Source organism: Silurus aristotelis (assembly GCF_946808225.1).
Source record: "Silurus aristotelis genome assembly, chromosome: 16".
NCBI lineage: Eukaryota > Metazoa > Chordata > Actinopteri > Siluriformes > Siluridae > Silurus > Silurus aristotelis.
In genome coordinates, this window is record NC_139589.1 from 2,711,477 (window position 1) to 2,729,271 (window position 17,795).

Below are 17,795 nucleotides of genomic sequence, written 5' to 3' on the forward strand. Positions count from 1 at the left end.
TCGTCGTTCTTTTGCTCTTCAGGAATCTTCTTTCATGGTGTTTTAGTTGTATTGATCCATGAGGGGAAGGTGTTGAGATCAAACATGGCCGTTCCCCATGTGTTAATTGCCAAGTTGATGCACAGGATGCCAATGATATTTAGCACGAAGCCAGCCTTCGCCTTCGGGAAGAGCAGAAACACAATTATTTTGATGCCAGCAAAATAAGAATGACTGATTACAAAAAAAAAAAAAAAATGGTGAAAATCATTTGTTTGGAGAAGAATATACATAATTCATTATATATTAAAGTGAATCTTTGGAAGAGTAATAACAATTGTACATTTTAAATCTCAATTTGATTATTTCTATATTGAGCATTATTTACATTATATGGACAGGTATATAAACGAATATTGGGACACCAGACTTTTCCATTTTTTTCATATGTGGTTCTTCCCCAAACTGTTTGCACAAAGCCAGCTCCATAAAGAAAGATCTCCTGCTATAGATCTCTAAACCATAACTCTGGGATGAATTCTTCCTGTTGACTGCACCCCAGGCCTCCTCATCTCATCTCATCTCATCTCACCTCCATACCTGACTTTACTAACACACATCCATGTGGCTGAATGGGCACAAATCTCCACAAAATCTAGTGAAACATCTTCCCAGAAGAGTGGAGGAAATTATAACATCATATTGGGATCAAATATGGAATGGGATGTTTAAAAAGCCCATGGCCAGGTGTCTACAAACGTTTGCCCTTAAGAACTTTCTAATGTCTGACATTCTGATTCTTAACTTTTTTACTTATTTTTTTGTAGTGTTACTTTTTGTTTCAGTTTGAATGCATTTATTTACTTTTATTTGTGATTCAATAATCACAAATAATAATAATAATAATAATAATAATAATAATAATAATAATAATAATAATAATAATAATTTAATAATAAAGTTAAGTCCTATTTTTCATGGAGTGATCGTTTTTTTTTTTTTAATCCAGTATCCATTCTAGAAACTATTGTTTGATTAATCAGGCATCGACAAGCCCAATCCAACCTAGCTATCTGTATAGCTCTCGGTCAACCTCCACTCATTTGTAATAATAAGGATCAATGCTAATCATGTTATATAGTGTAAAGAATCCTTTACCATGTCAATGACTTTGAGGGTGCCGTATGAGAAAGCAATGGCGTTGGGAGGAGTGGCCACCGGCAGCATGAAGGCCAGGGAGGCACTGATGGTGCAGGGCAGCATCACATACAAGGGATGGAGTTTGATCGTTTCGGCCTGGGGAACACAATACATTGTCAGTTTCGTGCATTTCAGCGATCTGGTATATGATAATGTACAGCAAATTTCTCAACAATCTCACTGAACATTCAAACAGGAGAACAACTAGAAGAACAGAAAAATAAATAGAATAATATTTCACCATCTGGAACCTGGCTGTGCCTTACAGACCCCAGACCTGTAGAATCACTGCTTTTGGAGAGTATATACTGTATCTGGTCGGTGGTCAGGTTTGAATGTTTAGTTCTGTGGTGCCACTGTTTGTTATGTTCTTACCATAGTAGCGAGAATGGGGAGGAAGAGTGTTGTTGTGGCCGTGTTGCTGGAGCACTCAGTGAACATTCCCACCACCAGGCAGAGCAGGAGCGAGATGGCAAATGGAGGGATGGACTCAAGGGGCGCAAGAGTTGCACCCAGCCAATTTGACAGTTTGGAAACCTTTAGACAAGGACAACCAAAAAAAATTTGCAGGGTCAGTAACAATGTGTAACAACAAATGAAGACCATCAGTGAAGTGAAATGTCATATCGTATTTTAAATTCTCGATCACATCTAGACTGGGAAGGAACACTTTGTGCAAAGGTGAATAATGTGGCAGTTTGGCTTTTGCATAGCAAAACGGAAGAATATTCACAAGTTCGAATGCAAACGTTTATTTTGCATTCATATTTTGCAATTGTCTGGCTTGGAGGAGCAGGTTATCTCCACGTTGTCAACCTCAGCAGCGCTAGCTAATCACGAGGGAGCTCACGGATGTGGAAGATGGCAGATAACGTTCCCCCTGAGACTGTTTCGCTGCACTGTGATGCAGCAGGAGCATTAGTTTAAGAAGCAGGGAAATTGGTTTTGTTTTTATTTGGCCTTCCATAATTCAAAGGAAGAACTTGTTATCCTTCACCCAATCATTCAACAGCTGGATGTTCGGTGGAAATTGATTCCTTTGGAGACCACATTGGGAAGAAATTTAAAGGAAAAAGTTAAATATTTTTTTAATACGACGCATTTATATTTTATAGCATTTGGCAGAAACCCTTATCCAAAGAGATTTAGAATTATTTAATTTATACAACTGAGCAGTTAAGGGCCTTGCTCAAGGGCCCAGCAGAGATCAGCTTGGTGGTGGTGGAATTTTAATTCATGACCTTCTGACCAAAAGTCCAACATTTTACCACTGGGCTACCACTCTCCCATATAATATTCATTAATGCCATTTGGGGGTTATACAAAGCCACTTATATTTATCTCAGACATCTCTTTCATCTAAACAGATATGGGATTAAGGGCCTTTCTCAGGGGCCCATGAGTTGCAGCTTGGTGCGGCTTGGATTTAAACTCACGATTTTCGGGTCCAAAAAGTCCAATGCCTTAACTATTAAATATTTGGTAAATGTTGGGACATGAAATGTGGGCATAATATGATCATTTATCAATGTATCAGAACTTACAGCTTACACAAAAGCTTCATAGGCTATAGACAATAACATGTGAACAGCAGAGCATAAGATTGGTGTATGCTTTCTCAACATCCCATTATTTGGTCCCAATTTGCTGTTATAATAACCTCAACTCTTCTGGAAAGATGTTCCAGTAGATTTTGTGGAAATATGTGTGAGATTCAGTGAGCCACAAGGGTGTTAGTAAAGTAAGGTATTGTTGTAGGTGATGTGAGGAGGGAAGGGGTGCAGTCCATGTTCACATTCATCCTAAAGATCTTCATTTGGGTTTATACTGTAGCTCTAGAACAGGAGATCTTCCACTTCAATCCATGGAAAGCAGCTCTTCATGGAGCTGGCTTTGTGCACAGAGGCATTGTCATGCTGGAACAGGTTTGTCTCTCTATGTTCAAATAAAGGGAAAATTTGATGCTACAACATCTAAAGACATCCTACACATTTGTGGTCCTCCAAGTTTATAGGAAAATCTTGGCTGGAAAAATCTGATTTCCCAATACTTTTGTCCATATAGTGTATATCCACTGCAGTAATGTGGACTCTGAATCATTTGTTAAGGTTAACATTTAGGTTTGTTTTTATTACCTTACTGCCCTCTGCCAGTGCATATCCACCTCCCAGGAGCAGCACAACATTCCAGGGCATTCGCTCATGCACCACCTTCCAGTTAAGCAGAGCTGGGAGAGCTTTAGACTTCTTCTTTGGCAGCAATTGATTTTCTCCTGACAAAAAAAAAACATTTTTCAAACCATTTATTTCAGGAGTTTAAGTTACCTTTACAGCTGAGTGCTAATAAAATTTCAAAAAACCCTGCAACAATATATTTTTACCTTCTCCTGTTCCTGCCTGCTCATCATCCTTATGGCCCAAGCCAAAGCTTCTAAATGGCAATTTAGATGGGATGAGGAAGAACAAAGTGGCTATAGAAATGGCTACCGTGCCATCGGTAACATACCTGTGAGAAAGACATGTGATTGTTATTAGGATTATGAACTTTAAATTAGACATAGAAATATAAGTGCAATGGAGAAATTCAGAATGTGAATAAGGCACTGAACTGGCTGAAGCTTCTGGCTTCAAATCCATTCAGATCCATTCCTTAACACAATTCATAGGTGCAACTCATCATTTCATATTTGTTCAAATAACCTGTAGTAAATAGACAACACTAATGGTTTAAGCTCCAAGTGTACCAAGCTGTCGTGGCATCTGATAGCTCAGTGGTAGCTCAGTGGTTAGCTAAACTCAGGCATTGGCCATTAGAACCCAATTCCATCAATACCACCAAGCTGATCTCTAGAGAAAGACCACTAATTATCAACTACTCCATTGTAAGTTGCTCTGGATGCTGTTAGTCATTTTACTTAGCATGATGGACAGAGTACATTCAGGAAGCAGATCTTTGTAAAAAAAAAAACAAAAAAAAAAACAACAACAACAAAAAAAAACAGTTGGGAATGAGGGATGAATTCAAGGAACAAAAAAAACCAAAAAAAAAACAAAAAAATATATATATATATACATACATACACATGTATATCTTTGATATATATATTAAATCCACATGCTTAACCATTAGAGAGCTAAACATGATTAATCTAATGCACATTTACATCGCCAGCATTTAAGTCTGGATTAATTGTGACATTTAGAATATTGAGCGTGGAGGATAAAATATCAATAAGCAAATGCATAAATAAAGGAAAAATAATAAAGTTATAAACAGAAGGTGAACATTATAAAAGATAGCTATAATGCTTTTCATTTATTTTATTTACATGCATTGACTATATTTGGGCTATTTTTGCATTTCCACACCTTTAATTTGGTTTGTTTGTCATTTAATTATACATTTATTTATTTCAAATTATGTACTTATACATATAATTATACCTGTATATCCCTATATATTTGCATTTAAATAATTCTACTTGTTATTTATTTATATATACTTTAACTTTTTGTCCTCCATGTTTAAAACCACTGAAAAACCCTGAAAATATTAGAGTGTTTATTGACGCATCACAACCACTTGGTGGCATGTTTTATTCTTTGGCCTGTAGATTTAATTACAAACCGCAGTAAGTATGACTACATTGATGGTTATGTAAATAATTGCTCTTACTAAACATAGAATAAAGGCAAAGTCTTCACTATATTCCTCAAAATGTGATAATTGAAAAAGAGCACTTCTGCACTTACTGTCCAGCTTGGTTAAGAGAAGAAGCCCAGCCTGGCATGAATCCTGGCTCTCTGCTGAACCACAACACCACCAACAACACGAAAATTGCCAGCACGGCTCCTTCTGCGAATTTCATCTTGCCCAGTTTCTTGTATTCTTGCTTCATCACAATGTAGGCCTCCCGGTCACTGTCGTTTTTCATCCCACAGCCAAACGTCTTCTTAAAGCTGAAAGGAAATTACATTTCAGTACTCAGAAATCTCAGGTTCTCTATTAATCATTACATTTTAGATTGTTATGGTTTATGACTTACTTAAAACCCAGATACATGAACTGCAGCCACAGCCAGGACAAAGCCAACATTAGCATCATGTTGGGAAACGCAAAGCCAAACCAGCTGGCGAAGTTGATCACGTTGGGGTTATTTTCGTAGAGGCTAAAAACATGACAACATATGGTTTCTTCATATGGTTTCTTCTGAATATATTGTTATATACATTGATTCTTATTATATTTATTTTATTTTGAAGTGTTTTATGTTTAAATGCCTTTATTGCCCCGTGAGAGCTGCACAATGACAATGACACTAAACCATACTTACTTACTTTGATTACAAATCTTAACATCTCGAACATTGTTAACTAGATTAAGATTTTTCAACCTTTTAATGCATAATCAACCAATTCTTATGAACGTTTTGATTAAATTAAATTGCATGTAAATATATAAGTAAAATATATATATAAATATAAGTAAACATATCATTAAAAAAATACATTGTCTAAGTTTGTAAATTCAAATGATACGAGATTAAATATAATGGACAAAGAAAAAAAATTATACTTTGCTCATTAAAAATAATTGTTCAAAGAAATACAAAATAATTAAGATTTGATAAATTTTTTCTGCATGCTTTATAACTATTCTCTCGTCTCCAGATTTGGAAACTATTTACATTTTATTACCTTACAAAACAGCCTTAAATTGATTCTTCACAACTGTCGTAAATTAAACAAATTCTCCAGATTTACAGAATATTAGTGAATTAGGTCCACTGAGAGGTATCAAGCTAAAGAACTTTACCTATCCATCTGGCCTTTGAGGATGAGGTTTGGTGTGGTGCCTGTAAGTGTGGCTGTGCCCCCAATGCTGGCAGAGTAACACACACTCAAGCTCATCCCTTTATTCAGAGACAGATATCTCTTTTCTCGAGCTTCCCTTCGATGCTCTGCTGCTAAATCCGGCACGTGCTCTGGAGACGAGATCCCAACTGGTGGAATACAAGACAGTGATCGTGTGAAATTTGGATGTCATCGTTTGTATATCCCTTGATTTGAATTCCACAAATGAAAGAGAGCTGAATTTAAAGTTTAATGTGAAATCATGATCGTCCTTGCTAATGATAACTCAAGTTATTCTATCTACAGGCCTACCTCCAAATTAAAGTCATGATAGAGTACATTGATCACAAACATCATGTTTGGTAATTGAGTTACTTTGGTTTTCCAGGGGAATTTTGGTCATGGTGTTTTCAACCATCTCGAAAGCCTGGTTGTCTTGGCCTTCCCTCAGTTCTCGTTCGTCTCTCTCAGCCTCTGTTTTGCTGAGCTGCTCTAGTATGGCCTGCGCTATGGGCAGCATCATGGCAGTAGTAGCCGTGTTACTGATCCACATCGAGAGGAACGCGGTTACACTCATGAAGCCAAACATCAACCTAAAGAAGTATAGAGGAAGGTAAGAAAACATGAACATACACAGAAATACAAGCATGAGTTTGCAGTACAGCCTCATTTAAATCAATGGTTTTATTTATGAGGAAAAAAACATCAATAAAGTCTGGAGATTAACATATTGAGATGCTGAAATGGGATCTTGAAAGTGATGTGCATGAATTATATGCTTTCAAACATCAATGAATTGATCGATATTATATAGAACAATGGGCCAAATTTCTACAAAACTTATGATACTGTTAAAGATGAATCTTTGAAATTACAGAATAATAGGTTTATCCACCTGGTTTATGAATGTTGAATGTTGCATTCTGAATTTACAATGAAATGTTGACGTTTCCGTTCCCTCAAATTGCTTGTGTGGTAGTTAATAAAGTCAACAGAACTGTCTTTTATGCCCTGATAGCTAAAAACACAGACTTGAAGAAGGGTGCACTTTCTTTTTCACATGACTCTACATCTTTTGATGTGTACAATTTTATCATGTGCTTAATGCAGACTTACAGAGCAGGTCGAACACCTACTAAGAGCAGGACACTCAGGGCAATACGCTTGTGAAGGTTCCAGTGTTCCACCGCGATAGCCACCACCAAACCCCCGATGAACAGCATGTTGGTGTCTTTCAGATAAAGCACACACACCTGGAACAAACATATAACAGCTCAGAGGTCATAATGTATGCTGTTGTTTGTTTTATGTCTTTATTGTTGCTGTTGTTGCCCTTGTATGAGAATTTAGCAGTCATGTGCTGCTCTGAAGTTGCTGTTAGCTACATGACACAGATGTTCAACTCAGATAGTTAGTCAGCCAGCTTGAGGTGGTGAGCGTGAGAGGATTGACTCCGGTATAATCATCAATTCTACAGATTTACAAGTTAATGTGTGAAAGGAGTTGATGAGCATGACAGGGTGGTATTAGCAGTATTAGCAACAGACTGATGAGGTTTATACTCAGGAATTAATCCCAGATTCATTCAGGGTGTGTTGAAAAGGGAAGAGAATGACTGGCAACAGTGCAGTGGGGAGGATGACATAGCCACAATAAGCTTTCTGCAGAAAAAAAATGTCTAAATGTCTAAATCTTTTCTCCTTTGACATTGACTAGCTAGTAAGTATGACTCTGCAAGCATTTTTGTTGCTTTTGCTAGTCACCACAGTCAAAGACTTCATACTGTATATAAAGTACATGTGCCATTCAATAGCTTACAGCACACATCAATAGCTACTAGCATACTAATCTGTTAAAAGGATGTCTATGCTTCTACCTCTACGCTAACACTGTTTTTTTTTATTTATTTATTATGATAATCAGCCAATCTAACGATTGGTTAGCTTTAATAGGTCCAGGTTAGCTATCTGACTGTGATGTTCAATGCATTTAAGCTAGGTGTGTTTTCAGTTTTCTCATGCTCATGCTAGTTCACCGTTAGCCTACTTGTAGCTATGTAGCAGATTTATGTGGTTCTGTGGTGGTTTTTGGAGTAAAGAAACTTATTTTTTTAATTTGATTTACATTATTTGAAAAGACTGTAAAACCAATGATTGAGGAAATATTCTGTGTAAATCGTCAGAGTGAATGATTAATCTAAATTGAATTTTCGTTGGTAATAAAAAGTCACACAAATTGATTGTAGTCAAATCTATTTGAATGGATTAAATGGGTGGATGAACAAACAGAGCAATACAGGCAGAGGGAAGAAGTACAACCTCCACTAATTTAATGGTTTTGTTTATAAGAGAAAAAATATAAAGGTGTTTGAGAGGACAAGTGGAAGTCTGGACCTCAACCCTGATGAGATCCTGAATAGGGACCTTAAAAGAGCTCCGTCTTTAAACATCATCAAATCGATCGATCTAATACAGGACTGTGGGCTAAATTTCTCATAAACTGAGGAGACTGAGCAGGGCTGATTCAATGTGTTTACTGAATGATAGGTACTTAAATGCAATACTTTTTTGGTTTCTAAATGCTGGTTTACGTGTTGAGTTCAAAATAAAAACTATGTTTACTGATTTTCTTTGCTAAAAAAAAAAATCAAAGGATAAAACAAATGTATGGACTGTGTGCAAATTGCTTAAGAATGTTAATGAATCAGCAAAAAAATAATAAAAAATCTGAAAAAGATGAGAGGTAAACATTCTTGCTGAACCATAAAGCTATTGTTTTTACTTTATTACTACCCAGTTTATGGACTCTTGAAAGATGTTAAGATAGCATGTATTTAATTTTCCACTTGAGATCATGCCATAATCCCGCTAATAAGGAAGGCCATGTGTGTTATTGTACTTTACTAGCACCTTTGTACCTAATAAAATCTTTACAGTACAATAACAGTGTCTGAGGGTTGAGGTGTTGATAATTAACTGACTTCACAATTCTATATTTGATGTTTTATTTCTAGCAATGGCATTGTGGGAATGAGTGACTCAAGGCTTTTTAATGTATTTGCTTGTCTTTTTGTCTTACAAAAATCACCAAAGATTCGTTAGTTACCTGTTCAGAGTCCATGATGCGCAGGAAAGGGAAGAGAATGACTGGCAACAGTGCAGTGATAGCCAGTGGGATACACTCCGTACACCAGTAGATCGCCATCAGGAGGATGACAAAGCCGCAATAAGCTTCCTGCAGAAAAAAAATGTAAAATTATTTTTCAAAAAAACATTGTAAGTTTTTGGCTAACTTGCAGACTGGACGTTAAAACAGCTAATCATTTGGCGTTTATCTCAGAAAAAAATGTGCTTTATGGTCTTCAAGGAGCTACAAGAAAAAGTAATGAGTGTTTAAATGACCTGTAGCTCTTCTGCACTTTTACCTTCAAACGAGTGTGTGTAAAGCATGTCTAGATTAGATATTCTTTTCTCATAGTTTCCATCAATTCCATAAAGAGCAGAACATGAAGTTTTTTTTAGATTTTGTTCAGCTTTTCTATTGAACTACTAAAATTCAGCTGGTGGTTTACTTCAGTGCAGTGGATTTGAAGTCATGGTTACGGTTTTGGAGATGTTAGCTCAGTGGTTAAGGCATTGGCCTCTGCATTGAAAGGTCACAAGTTCAAATCCCAGCACCATCAAGCTACCAATGGCCCTTGAGCAAGGCCCTTAACCCTCGACTGATCAGTTGTAAATCACTCTGGATAAGTGCATCTGCCAAATTCTGTAAACGACTTCATTCAGAAAAGTTTAGTTGTCGCATTTTTGTTATTTTAACAATCAGATTTTACTTTCTCCAGACCAACTTACAATAATCTTATTTATACATCTGAGCAGATGTTTATAGGTTATGGGGCCTTGCTCAGGGGCCCAGCAGTGGCAGCTTGGTGGTGCTCACAATCATATGAACTCATGATCTTGTAAGTTCATGTTAACCACTGAGATACCACTCGCCCCCATTTATTTATTTTGTGTCAATGGGAGTAGTATAATTATTAATACTGGAGCATTTCCGAGACAAAAAAGCACTTTTTGAATGAAAAGTAATGTACTGTACACACACACACACACACACACACACACACACCTGTGATAATCTTAATCTAACTCCAACCTTCTTATTAGTAATTTTTTTTGTGAAATCTGAAAAGAAAAAAAAAACTAATGAGAACCAGCCAGATGTCCCCAAGATCAAATCTGTCCCTTGTGTCCTTCCTATGATACAAAAACACATCCCCGTTTACACACAATAAACCCCTAAATCAAAACCTAGGCATGAAAATGCATAATCGCCTTGTACCCTAATGTACCCTGTATAGGTCACTACTCGTAGTGTAGAATATTTGCCATTCAGCCATAGAAATAAAATACTCAATAGAATTACAGCTCTATAAATTCTTCAATTTTTTTAGTAGCCCTACACACACACACACACACACACACACACACAAATGTTTGTACTGTTATTAATCATGCTGTTTCCTCCAACTTCTACCCTGTTAAAATCTCTAAGAAATTAGAGAATCAGGAACAAAATTCAAATCTTTTTACACGACACATATTCTACATCACACAGATCAACATTCCCACAGGTATCTTCTTACCGAAGAAGGGATTAGCAGCGGCAGAGGGAGTAGCAGCAAAGGTGTGATGTAGATGATCAAGTAGTTGCGGTATTTCAATAGCCATCGACCGACTTTGTTTAATTCTCTCGTCAACGTGGTGAAGAAATTCATTTTGTTCATGCGGCTGAAAAACGCACACTGAGTGATCAGAGAGGAATGAACAAAACAGGATCATTACAAATTAAGTGTATATAAACCTTATCAGGCAGGTAAAAATTAAACATTAACTTCAACAAGAAAGGGGCTGGTGTGAAATCTGAAAGACGAAAGGGGGGAGATGGTGGACAAGAAAGATTGCGTGAAAGTGGTACAGAGGTTCCGGGGGGGGGAGGGGGAGGCCAATGTCATTGATGGTTTAATATTTTTTTTTTATATATATTTTCTGCTTACAGCTAATTTTATACTTCTGTATGAGTCGGAGGTGTTTCTGTGACTTTTTTATATAAGTGCTTTCCTCTATATCCACGTATCACACGCATAAGGCTTTTTTGCTTCATGCAAGTCCTAATAATTTGCTTCTTCTGTTGGTGATCTGAGTTCGATTTACAATAGAGACAGACGTGCTCAACCACGACAGGGCTAATGTGGGCTAAAATCTTCCCCGCTGAACATCCACTTCACTCCCTGTTTTTTACCTTGTAATTAATATCAAAAGTCTACTACAATGGCCCAGGGCAGTTTGCATGAACACATCTGCAGTCTGGTTCCTCTCAAGGTTTTTTCCATATACCATCTGAGGAAGATTTCAATTGCCACTGACTCACTCATCATGGATAAACATTTATAAGGAACTAACTCAGAGGAAATAAACAATACAATATAGGCAATTGTCCACTGTATAAAGCGCTATACATAGTCCCCCGGAATTCTTCGAACGTAACCCCCACGAATCAGAAAATTCCGAAATTTCCAAAAGTTTTGGACGCACCCCCGCAGCACCTATGGTACCTTCATTCATCTTGACATCAGGTCACTTTAATACAACAATCTGTTTTAAAAAACTGTATGAAATTTGGTATTGAAAACACAGATTAAAATGTTATTCCTAACGGTCCTGAACATTCGGTCCCGCTGCGGATTCCTGAGTATTTGAAGAAAATCTGCAGCTTGCTGTTAGTAAGGTTGCAAATGAGAACCCGAATTATCTGGGATTGACTGTATAAATCAAATTTAATTGTATTAAAATTAAATTGAATTAAATATCTTGTGTCAGTGAAGGTAGTATACATATCAATACATATTAAATCCCACCACCACTAAACTGAGCCCATGACCAAGGCCCCTTAAGTTATAACTGTTCAGTTGTATAAATGAGATAATTGTAAGTCGCCAAATGGTGTAAATGTTATGGAAACAATTCGACTATCTTTTTTCAGCAGCGTTCTTTCTTCATTATTATGTTTGTTTGAAATGTACAGGTTTGGCATTTATTTGTTCATTTGCCTGAGGGTATTGTGTGTTCAGTAGATCATTCCAGACATTTTCTACACACACACACTACTCACAAAATTCCAGGACCCCCTAAGATGTAAAGTGAATTATCTCCAGGGTATCCAGGGTCTACCCCAAGGTCTCCCCATCCAGTGTGTAACATAACCAGAAGCTGACCAGATGCCAGAACCACCTTTACTGGCACCTCTCCATTTTCAGGAGCAGTGGATATATTCCTAGTACCTGCAACTGATTTTTTTTTCACCCAATTTTCATAACAATGAATAAGGATAGAATCATCACCCTTCTGGTTCTCCACCACAGACAGCACCTGGAACACTGGCACTGGGCCATTGTGTCAATCTAACGCTCTGTTATTCATTACTCATGAAGCATAAGATCCCAAGGTACTTCTTCACCATGGATAAAGGCTCTGCTGTGTCGTGAAGGGAGGTTTGCCTTGATCTTGAATTCAGAACTTCACACCTATGGGTGTAAAAAAAAAATGAAAAATGAATGAAAAATTCATCCTTTGAAATGTATTTGATTTGATTTGAATACTTATGCAAAGAGGCAAAGATTTTAATGGCATACGAAATGAAAATATTCACTCGTAAAGATAAGCTATCTCGACAACATGAAGGTCTCTGTATTATTCAATGAGGACGCACTATCTTTGATTGGGACGTCATTCGCCAAGGTCAAGTTCCAGTTTTCTCAGCAATTACCCAGAGGTTGTGTCTACTTCAACTGGGCATTGCATGTCCTTCTTTCTGCATTGAATCAAACTGATTTATTTTTTGTGGTTTAAATCAGTGAAAATAGTTTATATATATATATATATATATTACAGAAACTATCCAATTACTGTAATCTGTGTTCTTTGATTCAGCTGGAGACATGGAGGTGAAGTTTGCTCTTCTTTCATCATGCTGGTGGTTATAAACTTTTGCACATTATGCTGTAAAGGTCAACAGTTGCTCAATGGTCTACATGTGCAATTCACAACAGGCTTTTTAAAGATCTAGTGATTCTTTCAAGCATTTTGCCATGAAATCATCTTGGAGATGTATGGCAAATGCTTGAAAGTCGTGTTAATGTATCCCTTACAAAAGGTATGTTGGGCAAGACTGGGGTTAGCAAATCTCTGTGCCGTAATACATACATTACGTAAAATTGGATGACGCTGATGACTTTTGGATGGAGAGCTTGCTTCTTTGTAGAGGTATTTTATCAGTCGAACATTTCCGATAGTTCATATACGCTGGTCTCAGCACTCTAATGGTGTAATGTTTTCAGGCAGACATTCCAGGCGTAATCATCTCTTCTTATCAGTGTCGCTTATTGCGATAGCTCTTCTTTGAAGCACACCGTTACGCCACTGTCGCGTTTCGGACTTTTGCAGCTCATTTGCAGCATTTTTGGAATGATTTTTTCATGCTGCCTGACATAGAACATTATCATACCTGACCCAAATAACCAGTTTATCATTGAGAACAATAAAATTGTTCAGTAACCAAGAGCAAGGACATGAGCATTAGAATTAGCATATCAGCAAATAACTGAAACTACTCGTCCCCTTGTGGTGTTATGCAACTGGCAAACGGAACAGAATGAATAAAATTATTAAAACAACCAAAACATTTTAATAAAGAGACCCAGTATAGCATGATACTACGAAAGAAATGGCAGTGGCGTTAACAATAGGTAATATGTAAGGGAAAAAAATTAACTGGGAAAACATAAAAAAAAAAAATTAGGACTTTTATAAGCCAAAGTATTGTAGTCTAGTCATTGACTTACTGTACATAACTGTATCAATGCCAAGGTTTTAATGTTTTAACAGGGAGGTAGCTTAGTAGTTAAGGCATTGGACTTTGGATCTGAAGGTTGTGAGTCCCAACCCCACCAAAGTTCCATGCCTGGGCCCTTGAGCAAGGCCTCTGGATAAACATGGATTTGCTCAGAAGGAGATCATATGCCATAAATATACAATGTAAATTGTATATTATAGTCAAAAGCCCAAATAGATCCCAACGTTTTCAGAGATTTCTCAGTGAGGGGACTCTACCGCTTATGCTCTGTCAATCACAGCAGCGCTATCATTGACATCTGCAGTTGATGTATATTGAAAAAAAATAGATCGATTGTAACCTGTAACACAATATGAGCAACAGTTTAAAAAAATTGCAGATGTCTGGCTTCATGTGTCTGGAAGGAAACACGTTATTAATTTACACATGAATTTTAATCTGATTTGAAATCTTCAAAAACATGATAAGTCATGATAAGTTGCTGCCAAATGTTATAAATATAATGATAATAAGGAGTAAGCCAGTGGTGAAAAACTCCCTGAGATGGCATGAGGAAGAAACCATGAGAGCAACCAGCCTCTAAAGGGCTTTTGGAAGAGTCTAAGAGTAACCCTGACGCTCCTGGATGGTCCAGGATGGTCTTAGTGGTCTCAGAGAAGGGTTTCTCTGGACAAAGCTTTCACAGTCTATGTTATGGCAAATTCCATGTCTTGCAAAACAGTTGATCATGTAAATGGGGTCACTTGAAATAACAGAAAATGCACAGACAGATGAGCCAGACTCAAAAGTGAGAATGAAATGGTATTTAATCAGTGTGTCCAGAGAAGGTTAGGTCCTGATATTGAGTGCCAGTAAGTGCCTGAAGCCAGGAAAAGATGAGGCCTGAATATTTTTTCTTTTAAGTCAGGCGAAAAAAGAGGTCCATTAGTTTTTTTTGGTAGTAGGTAGTATTGCACTGGAGAAGGTCAAAGATATCAAAATATGTTATTAAAATTGGAGACTTTAAGAGCAAAAAAAACAGTATCTTAAATTTTCTTTCCAGGAAGTCAGTAAAGTAATGGCAAAATAGAAGCGATAAGATCTTGGTTCCTGTCAGGATCCTAATAACAGCATTCTGAGCATGTTGTAAACAGGATTGAACTAATTGAGTCTTCCAGTTCTCCAAGCAGGATGTAATGAAGGTGCATATAAAGTTTCCTATGAATTAGCAGAAGTAGTTTTATGTTTTGTGTCTCTGATGTGCGCATGTGTCTGTAATAATCATGTGGTGGTACGTTACACTTGTTAAAATCTGTTGAAAGGTCAGATCCATCACGTGTTTCAGCAGTATCAAGGCTGCTGTCTCTCATCTGTACAGTCTGTTCTTTTCCTTTGTGTTCCTGTTCCTTGACTGTTATAAAATTAGACTTGAAACACTGAATTGAAATACTGATTCTCTGAAGATTTAACCTTCAGAACAATTCATGCATGTCAAGTTTTTTGACATTTCCTCTTATAATGGTTCTGTACAAGAAATCTATTTTTGCACCCTACATAACTTATGTGGAGGCACTTATTTATTATGGAAACTGTCCTTGTCTTCTCAAATTGGCATTCTAGCACATTCATGTCGATTGCTCCTTTACAACCTTCGGAGAATTTGTAATTTTCTGTCCACACAGGCTGCTCAGGTGCTTGCTCAGTCCCTTGTCATCTTGACTACTGCACCTCACTCCTGTTAGGTCTGCTTTTAAAAGACTTCAGCAACTGATCCAGAATGTGGTTGAATAACTTGTTTTCAACCTCCCTAAGTTCTCAAACGCCACCCTACTGCTACACTCCCTCCACTGGCTTCCTGTAAACACTGATTCTTGCCTACAAAACCTAAGCCCCTCTACCTCTCAGAGTTTATCTCACTCCACACAGCACCATGTTCCCCCTGATTCTCAATCACTGGTCGATTGGTCCCACCATCTCTCAGGGTACAAGGAAGACATGCTTCTAGACAATTCTCTGTTCTGCCTCCAAGATGTCCAAAAACTGGGTCGCCAGCAGTCTTCAAACCAACGTCTAAAGACCAACCTCTTTCAGAGATTCTTACATTAGGACTTTTAAAATAATTTATTTCTAAATATTTTCAACCCAACAGTATTTTAGACTGATGGTATAATCAGTCTAATGAACCATTAGAATATATTTATTGATGGAGACTTAAATGCACTTTCTAACTCTTTCTGGATAAGCGGGTGTCTGTAAAAGGGCATAAATATAAATGTAAATGAAGCATCCTAAGAATCCGTTTCTGCCAAATGTTTGTTTGGATTTGACGTCTATTCCGAGCAAAGGAATCGTCACATTCATGTTTCTCATAATGAAACCAATATCTGATCTGCGTAGAGATCGCGGACGTGTTCATTTCCAAGATACAAATTGTCCTTTCATTGTGATTAATACAAAACAGCAATCCTGAATCCAGAAGTCCAGGTTCACTAAAACAACTACATTTTTTTTCAATTACCTGGTAATGTTTGGCTGACAGAAGTGTATCCTGACTCTGGGGTTCCTGCAGCTTTGATATGTGCATCCTGAAATGCTGTTCTCATCACCACAGATGTACAGAGTGGTTATATGAGTTCTGCCTTTCTGGTAATGTGTACCTGTCTGACTATAGTTTTCTTACCACTATCATATCACCAAGCTGTTTCCCTTCTAGATCTCACTTGATAAATATATATTTTTATCTTCCATTCTGTTCAAAACTCTGAAGACGGTTGTGTACGGAAACCAAAGATTTTCAAATTCAAATCAGCTGAATAGCAACCATGCCATGAACACAGAGATCACAGGTTTTTCCCCTCGTCTTTTGATAGCATTACCTGAAACTTTTGGCCAACATCTGTCAGTGTGAGAGAGACAAAGAGAGAACTTTGTCTTTTTCTGTTCTTTATTATTTGGTCATCACTCATTGTTTAACGCTTCAGCAACAAAGTCAAGTACAAGCAGGTTTTCATGTCCCATTAAAACAAACACTGTTTCAAAAAATTAGCAGTACGTGTTTTACAATCGCAAAGTGTTTGTAAAAAGACGTTTATGGTTTTTGAGACATGCACAAAAAAAATTTTTTCTCAAAGAAACATTTCTTTCCATATTTTGTTTAGTACAAGAATCTTTTTAAAGCTCAGTGATTTTAAAGGTTTTTATCACAAAAAAAAAAAAAAAATTGTTTTTAGAGGGTAAAGATCACAGAGCACAAGGGCAATGGAGGGAAACAGTCAACAAAGGGATTATAAATTGGACTGGTCAGGGGGATGTTTACTGTAGAGCAGAGCTCAGGTTATAACCAGATACTCAGGTTATATCACCATCATAGTGAAGATCTGTTGGGTTTTATTTCCATTTTTAGTGTCTGCTTAACTACAGCACGTGACTTCAGGTTACAAGCATTCATTTATTTAATACAAACTCTAAAGGATTCTTTCATTTTTGCTGAAGTTTAAAGGTTTTTATGCAAATTGTATTAAATAGCGAATTTTGGTTATTTGCCAGTATTGATTTTTCTGGACATGTTTTTTCTTTTTGTATTATCAATGAATTATTTACTTTTTTACTTAAAGCAATATTCTCCAGTCTCCTCCTCGAGGCTACAATCTGATTTACAAACCCTACAGCACATCCAATCAGTCCCTAAAAGAATTGCGAATTATTTTGTTCAATGTTGCTTGATTTCATTTGATCTTTTCCACAGTGAGCATTTTACATTGAAAAAATGCACATTTCAAGATTTAATCCTGAATATATATATATATATATATATATATATATCTGCCTTTCCACATCGCTGCTGATTAATAATTACTTCAGTAAATCACACAG

At 36.9% G+C, this 17,795-nt stretch overlaps 1 protein-coding gene across 1 annotated transcript in view; it reads right to left on the reverse strand.

Annotated features, from left to right (window-relative positions):
- Window positions 1-10,859, reverse strand: part of slc13a2 (solute carrier family 13 member 2) — an 11,473-nt gene extending 614 nt beyond the window's left edge. The window contains exons 1-12 of the mRNA XM_083564488.1: window positions 10,678-10,859; window positions 9,138-9,266; window positions 7,149-7,285; window positions 6,408-6,625; window positions 5,995-6,181; window positions 5,225-5,347; window positions 4,932-5,138; window positions 3,560-3,684; window positions 3,315-3,451; window positions 1,555-1,716; window positions 1,138-1,275; window positions 1-161 (exon numbers count right to left, since the gene is read on the reverse strand). The exon at window positions 1-161 is cut by the window's left edge and continues 614 nt beyond it. Coding sequence (XP_083420614.1) covers window positions 33-161; window positions 1,138-1,275; window positions 1,555-1,716; window positions 3,315-3,451; window positions 3,560-3,684; window positions 4,932-5,138; window positions 5,225-5,347; window positions 5,995-6,181; window positions 6,408-6,625; window positions 7,149-7,285; window positions 9,138-9,266; window positions 10,678-10,818 — 1,833 coding nt within the window. The 5' untranslated portion in view covers window positions 10,819-10,859 and the 3' untranslated portion in view covers window positions 1-32. The remainder of the gene's footprint in view (window positions 162-1,137; window positions 1,276-1,554; window positions 1,717-3,314; window positions 3,452-3,559; window positions 3,685-4,931; window positions 5,139-5,224; window positions 5,348-5,994; window positions 6,182-6,407; window positions 6,626-7,148; window positions 7,286-9,137; window positions 9,267-10,677) is intronic.
- Between the last annotated feature and the right edge of the window lie 6,936 nt (window positions 10,860-17,795).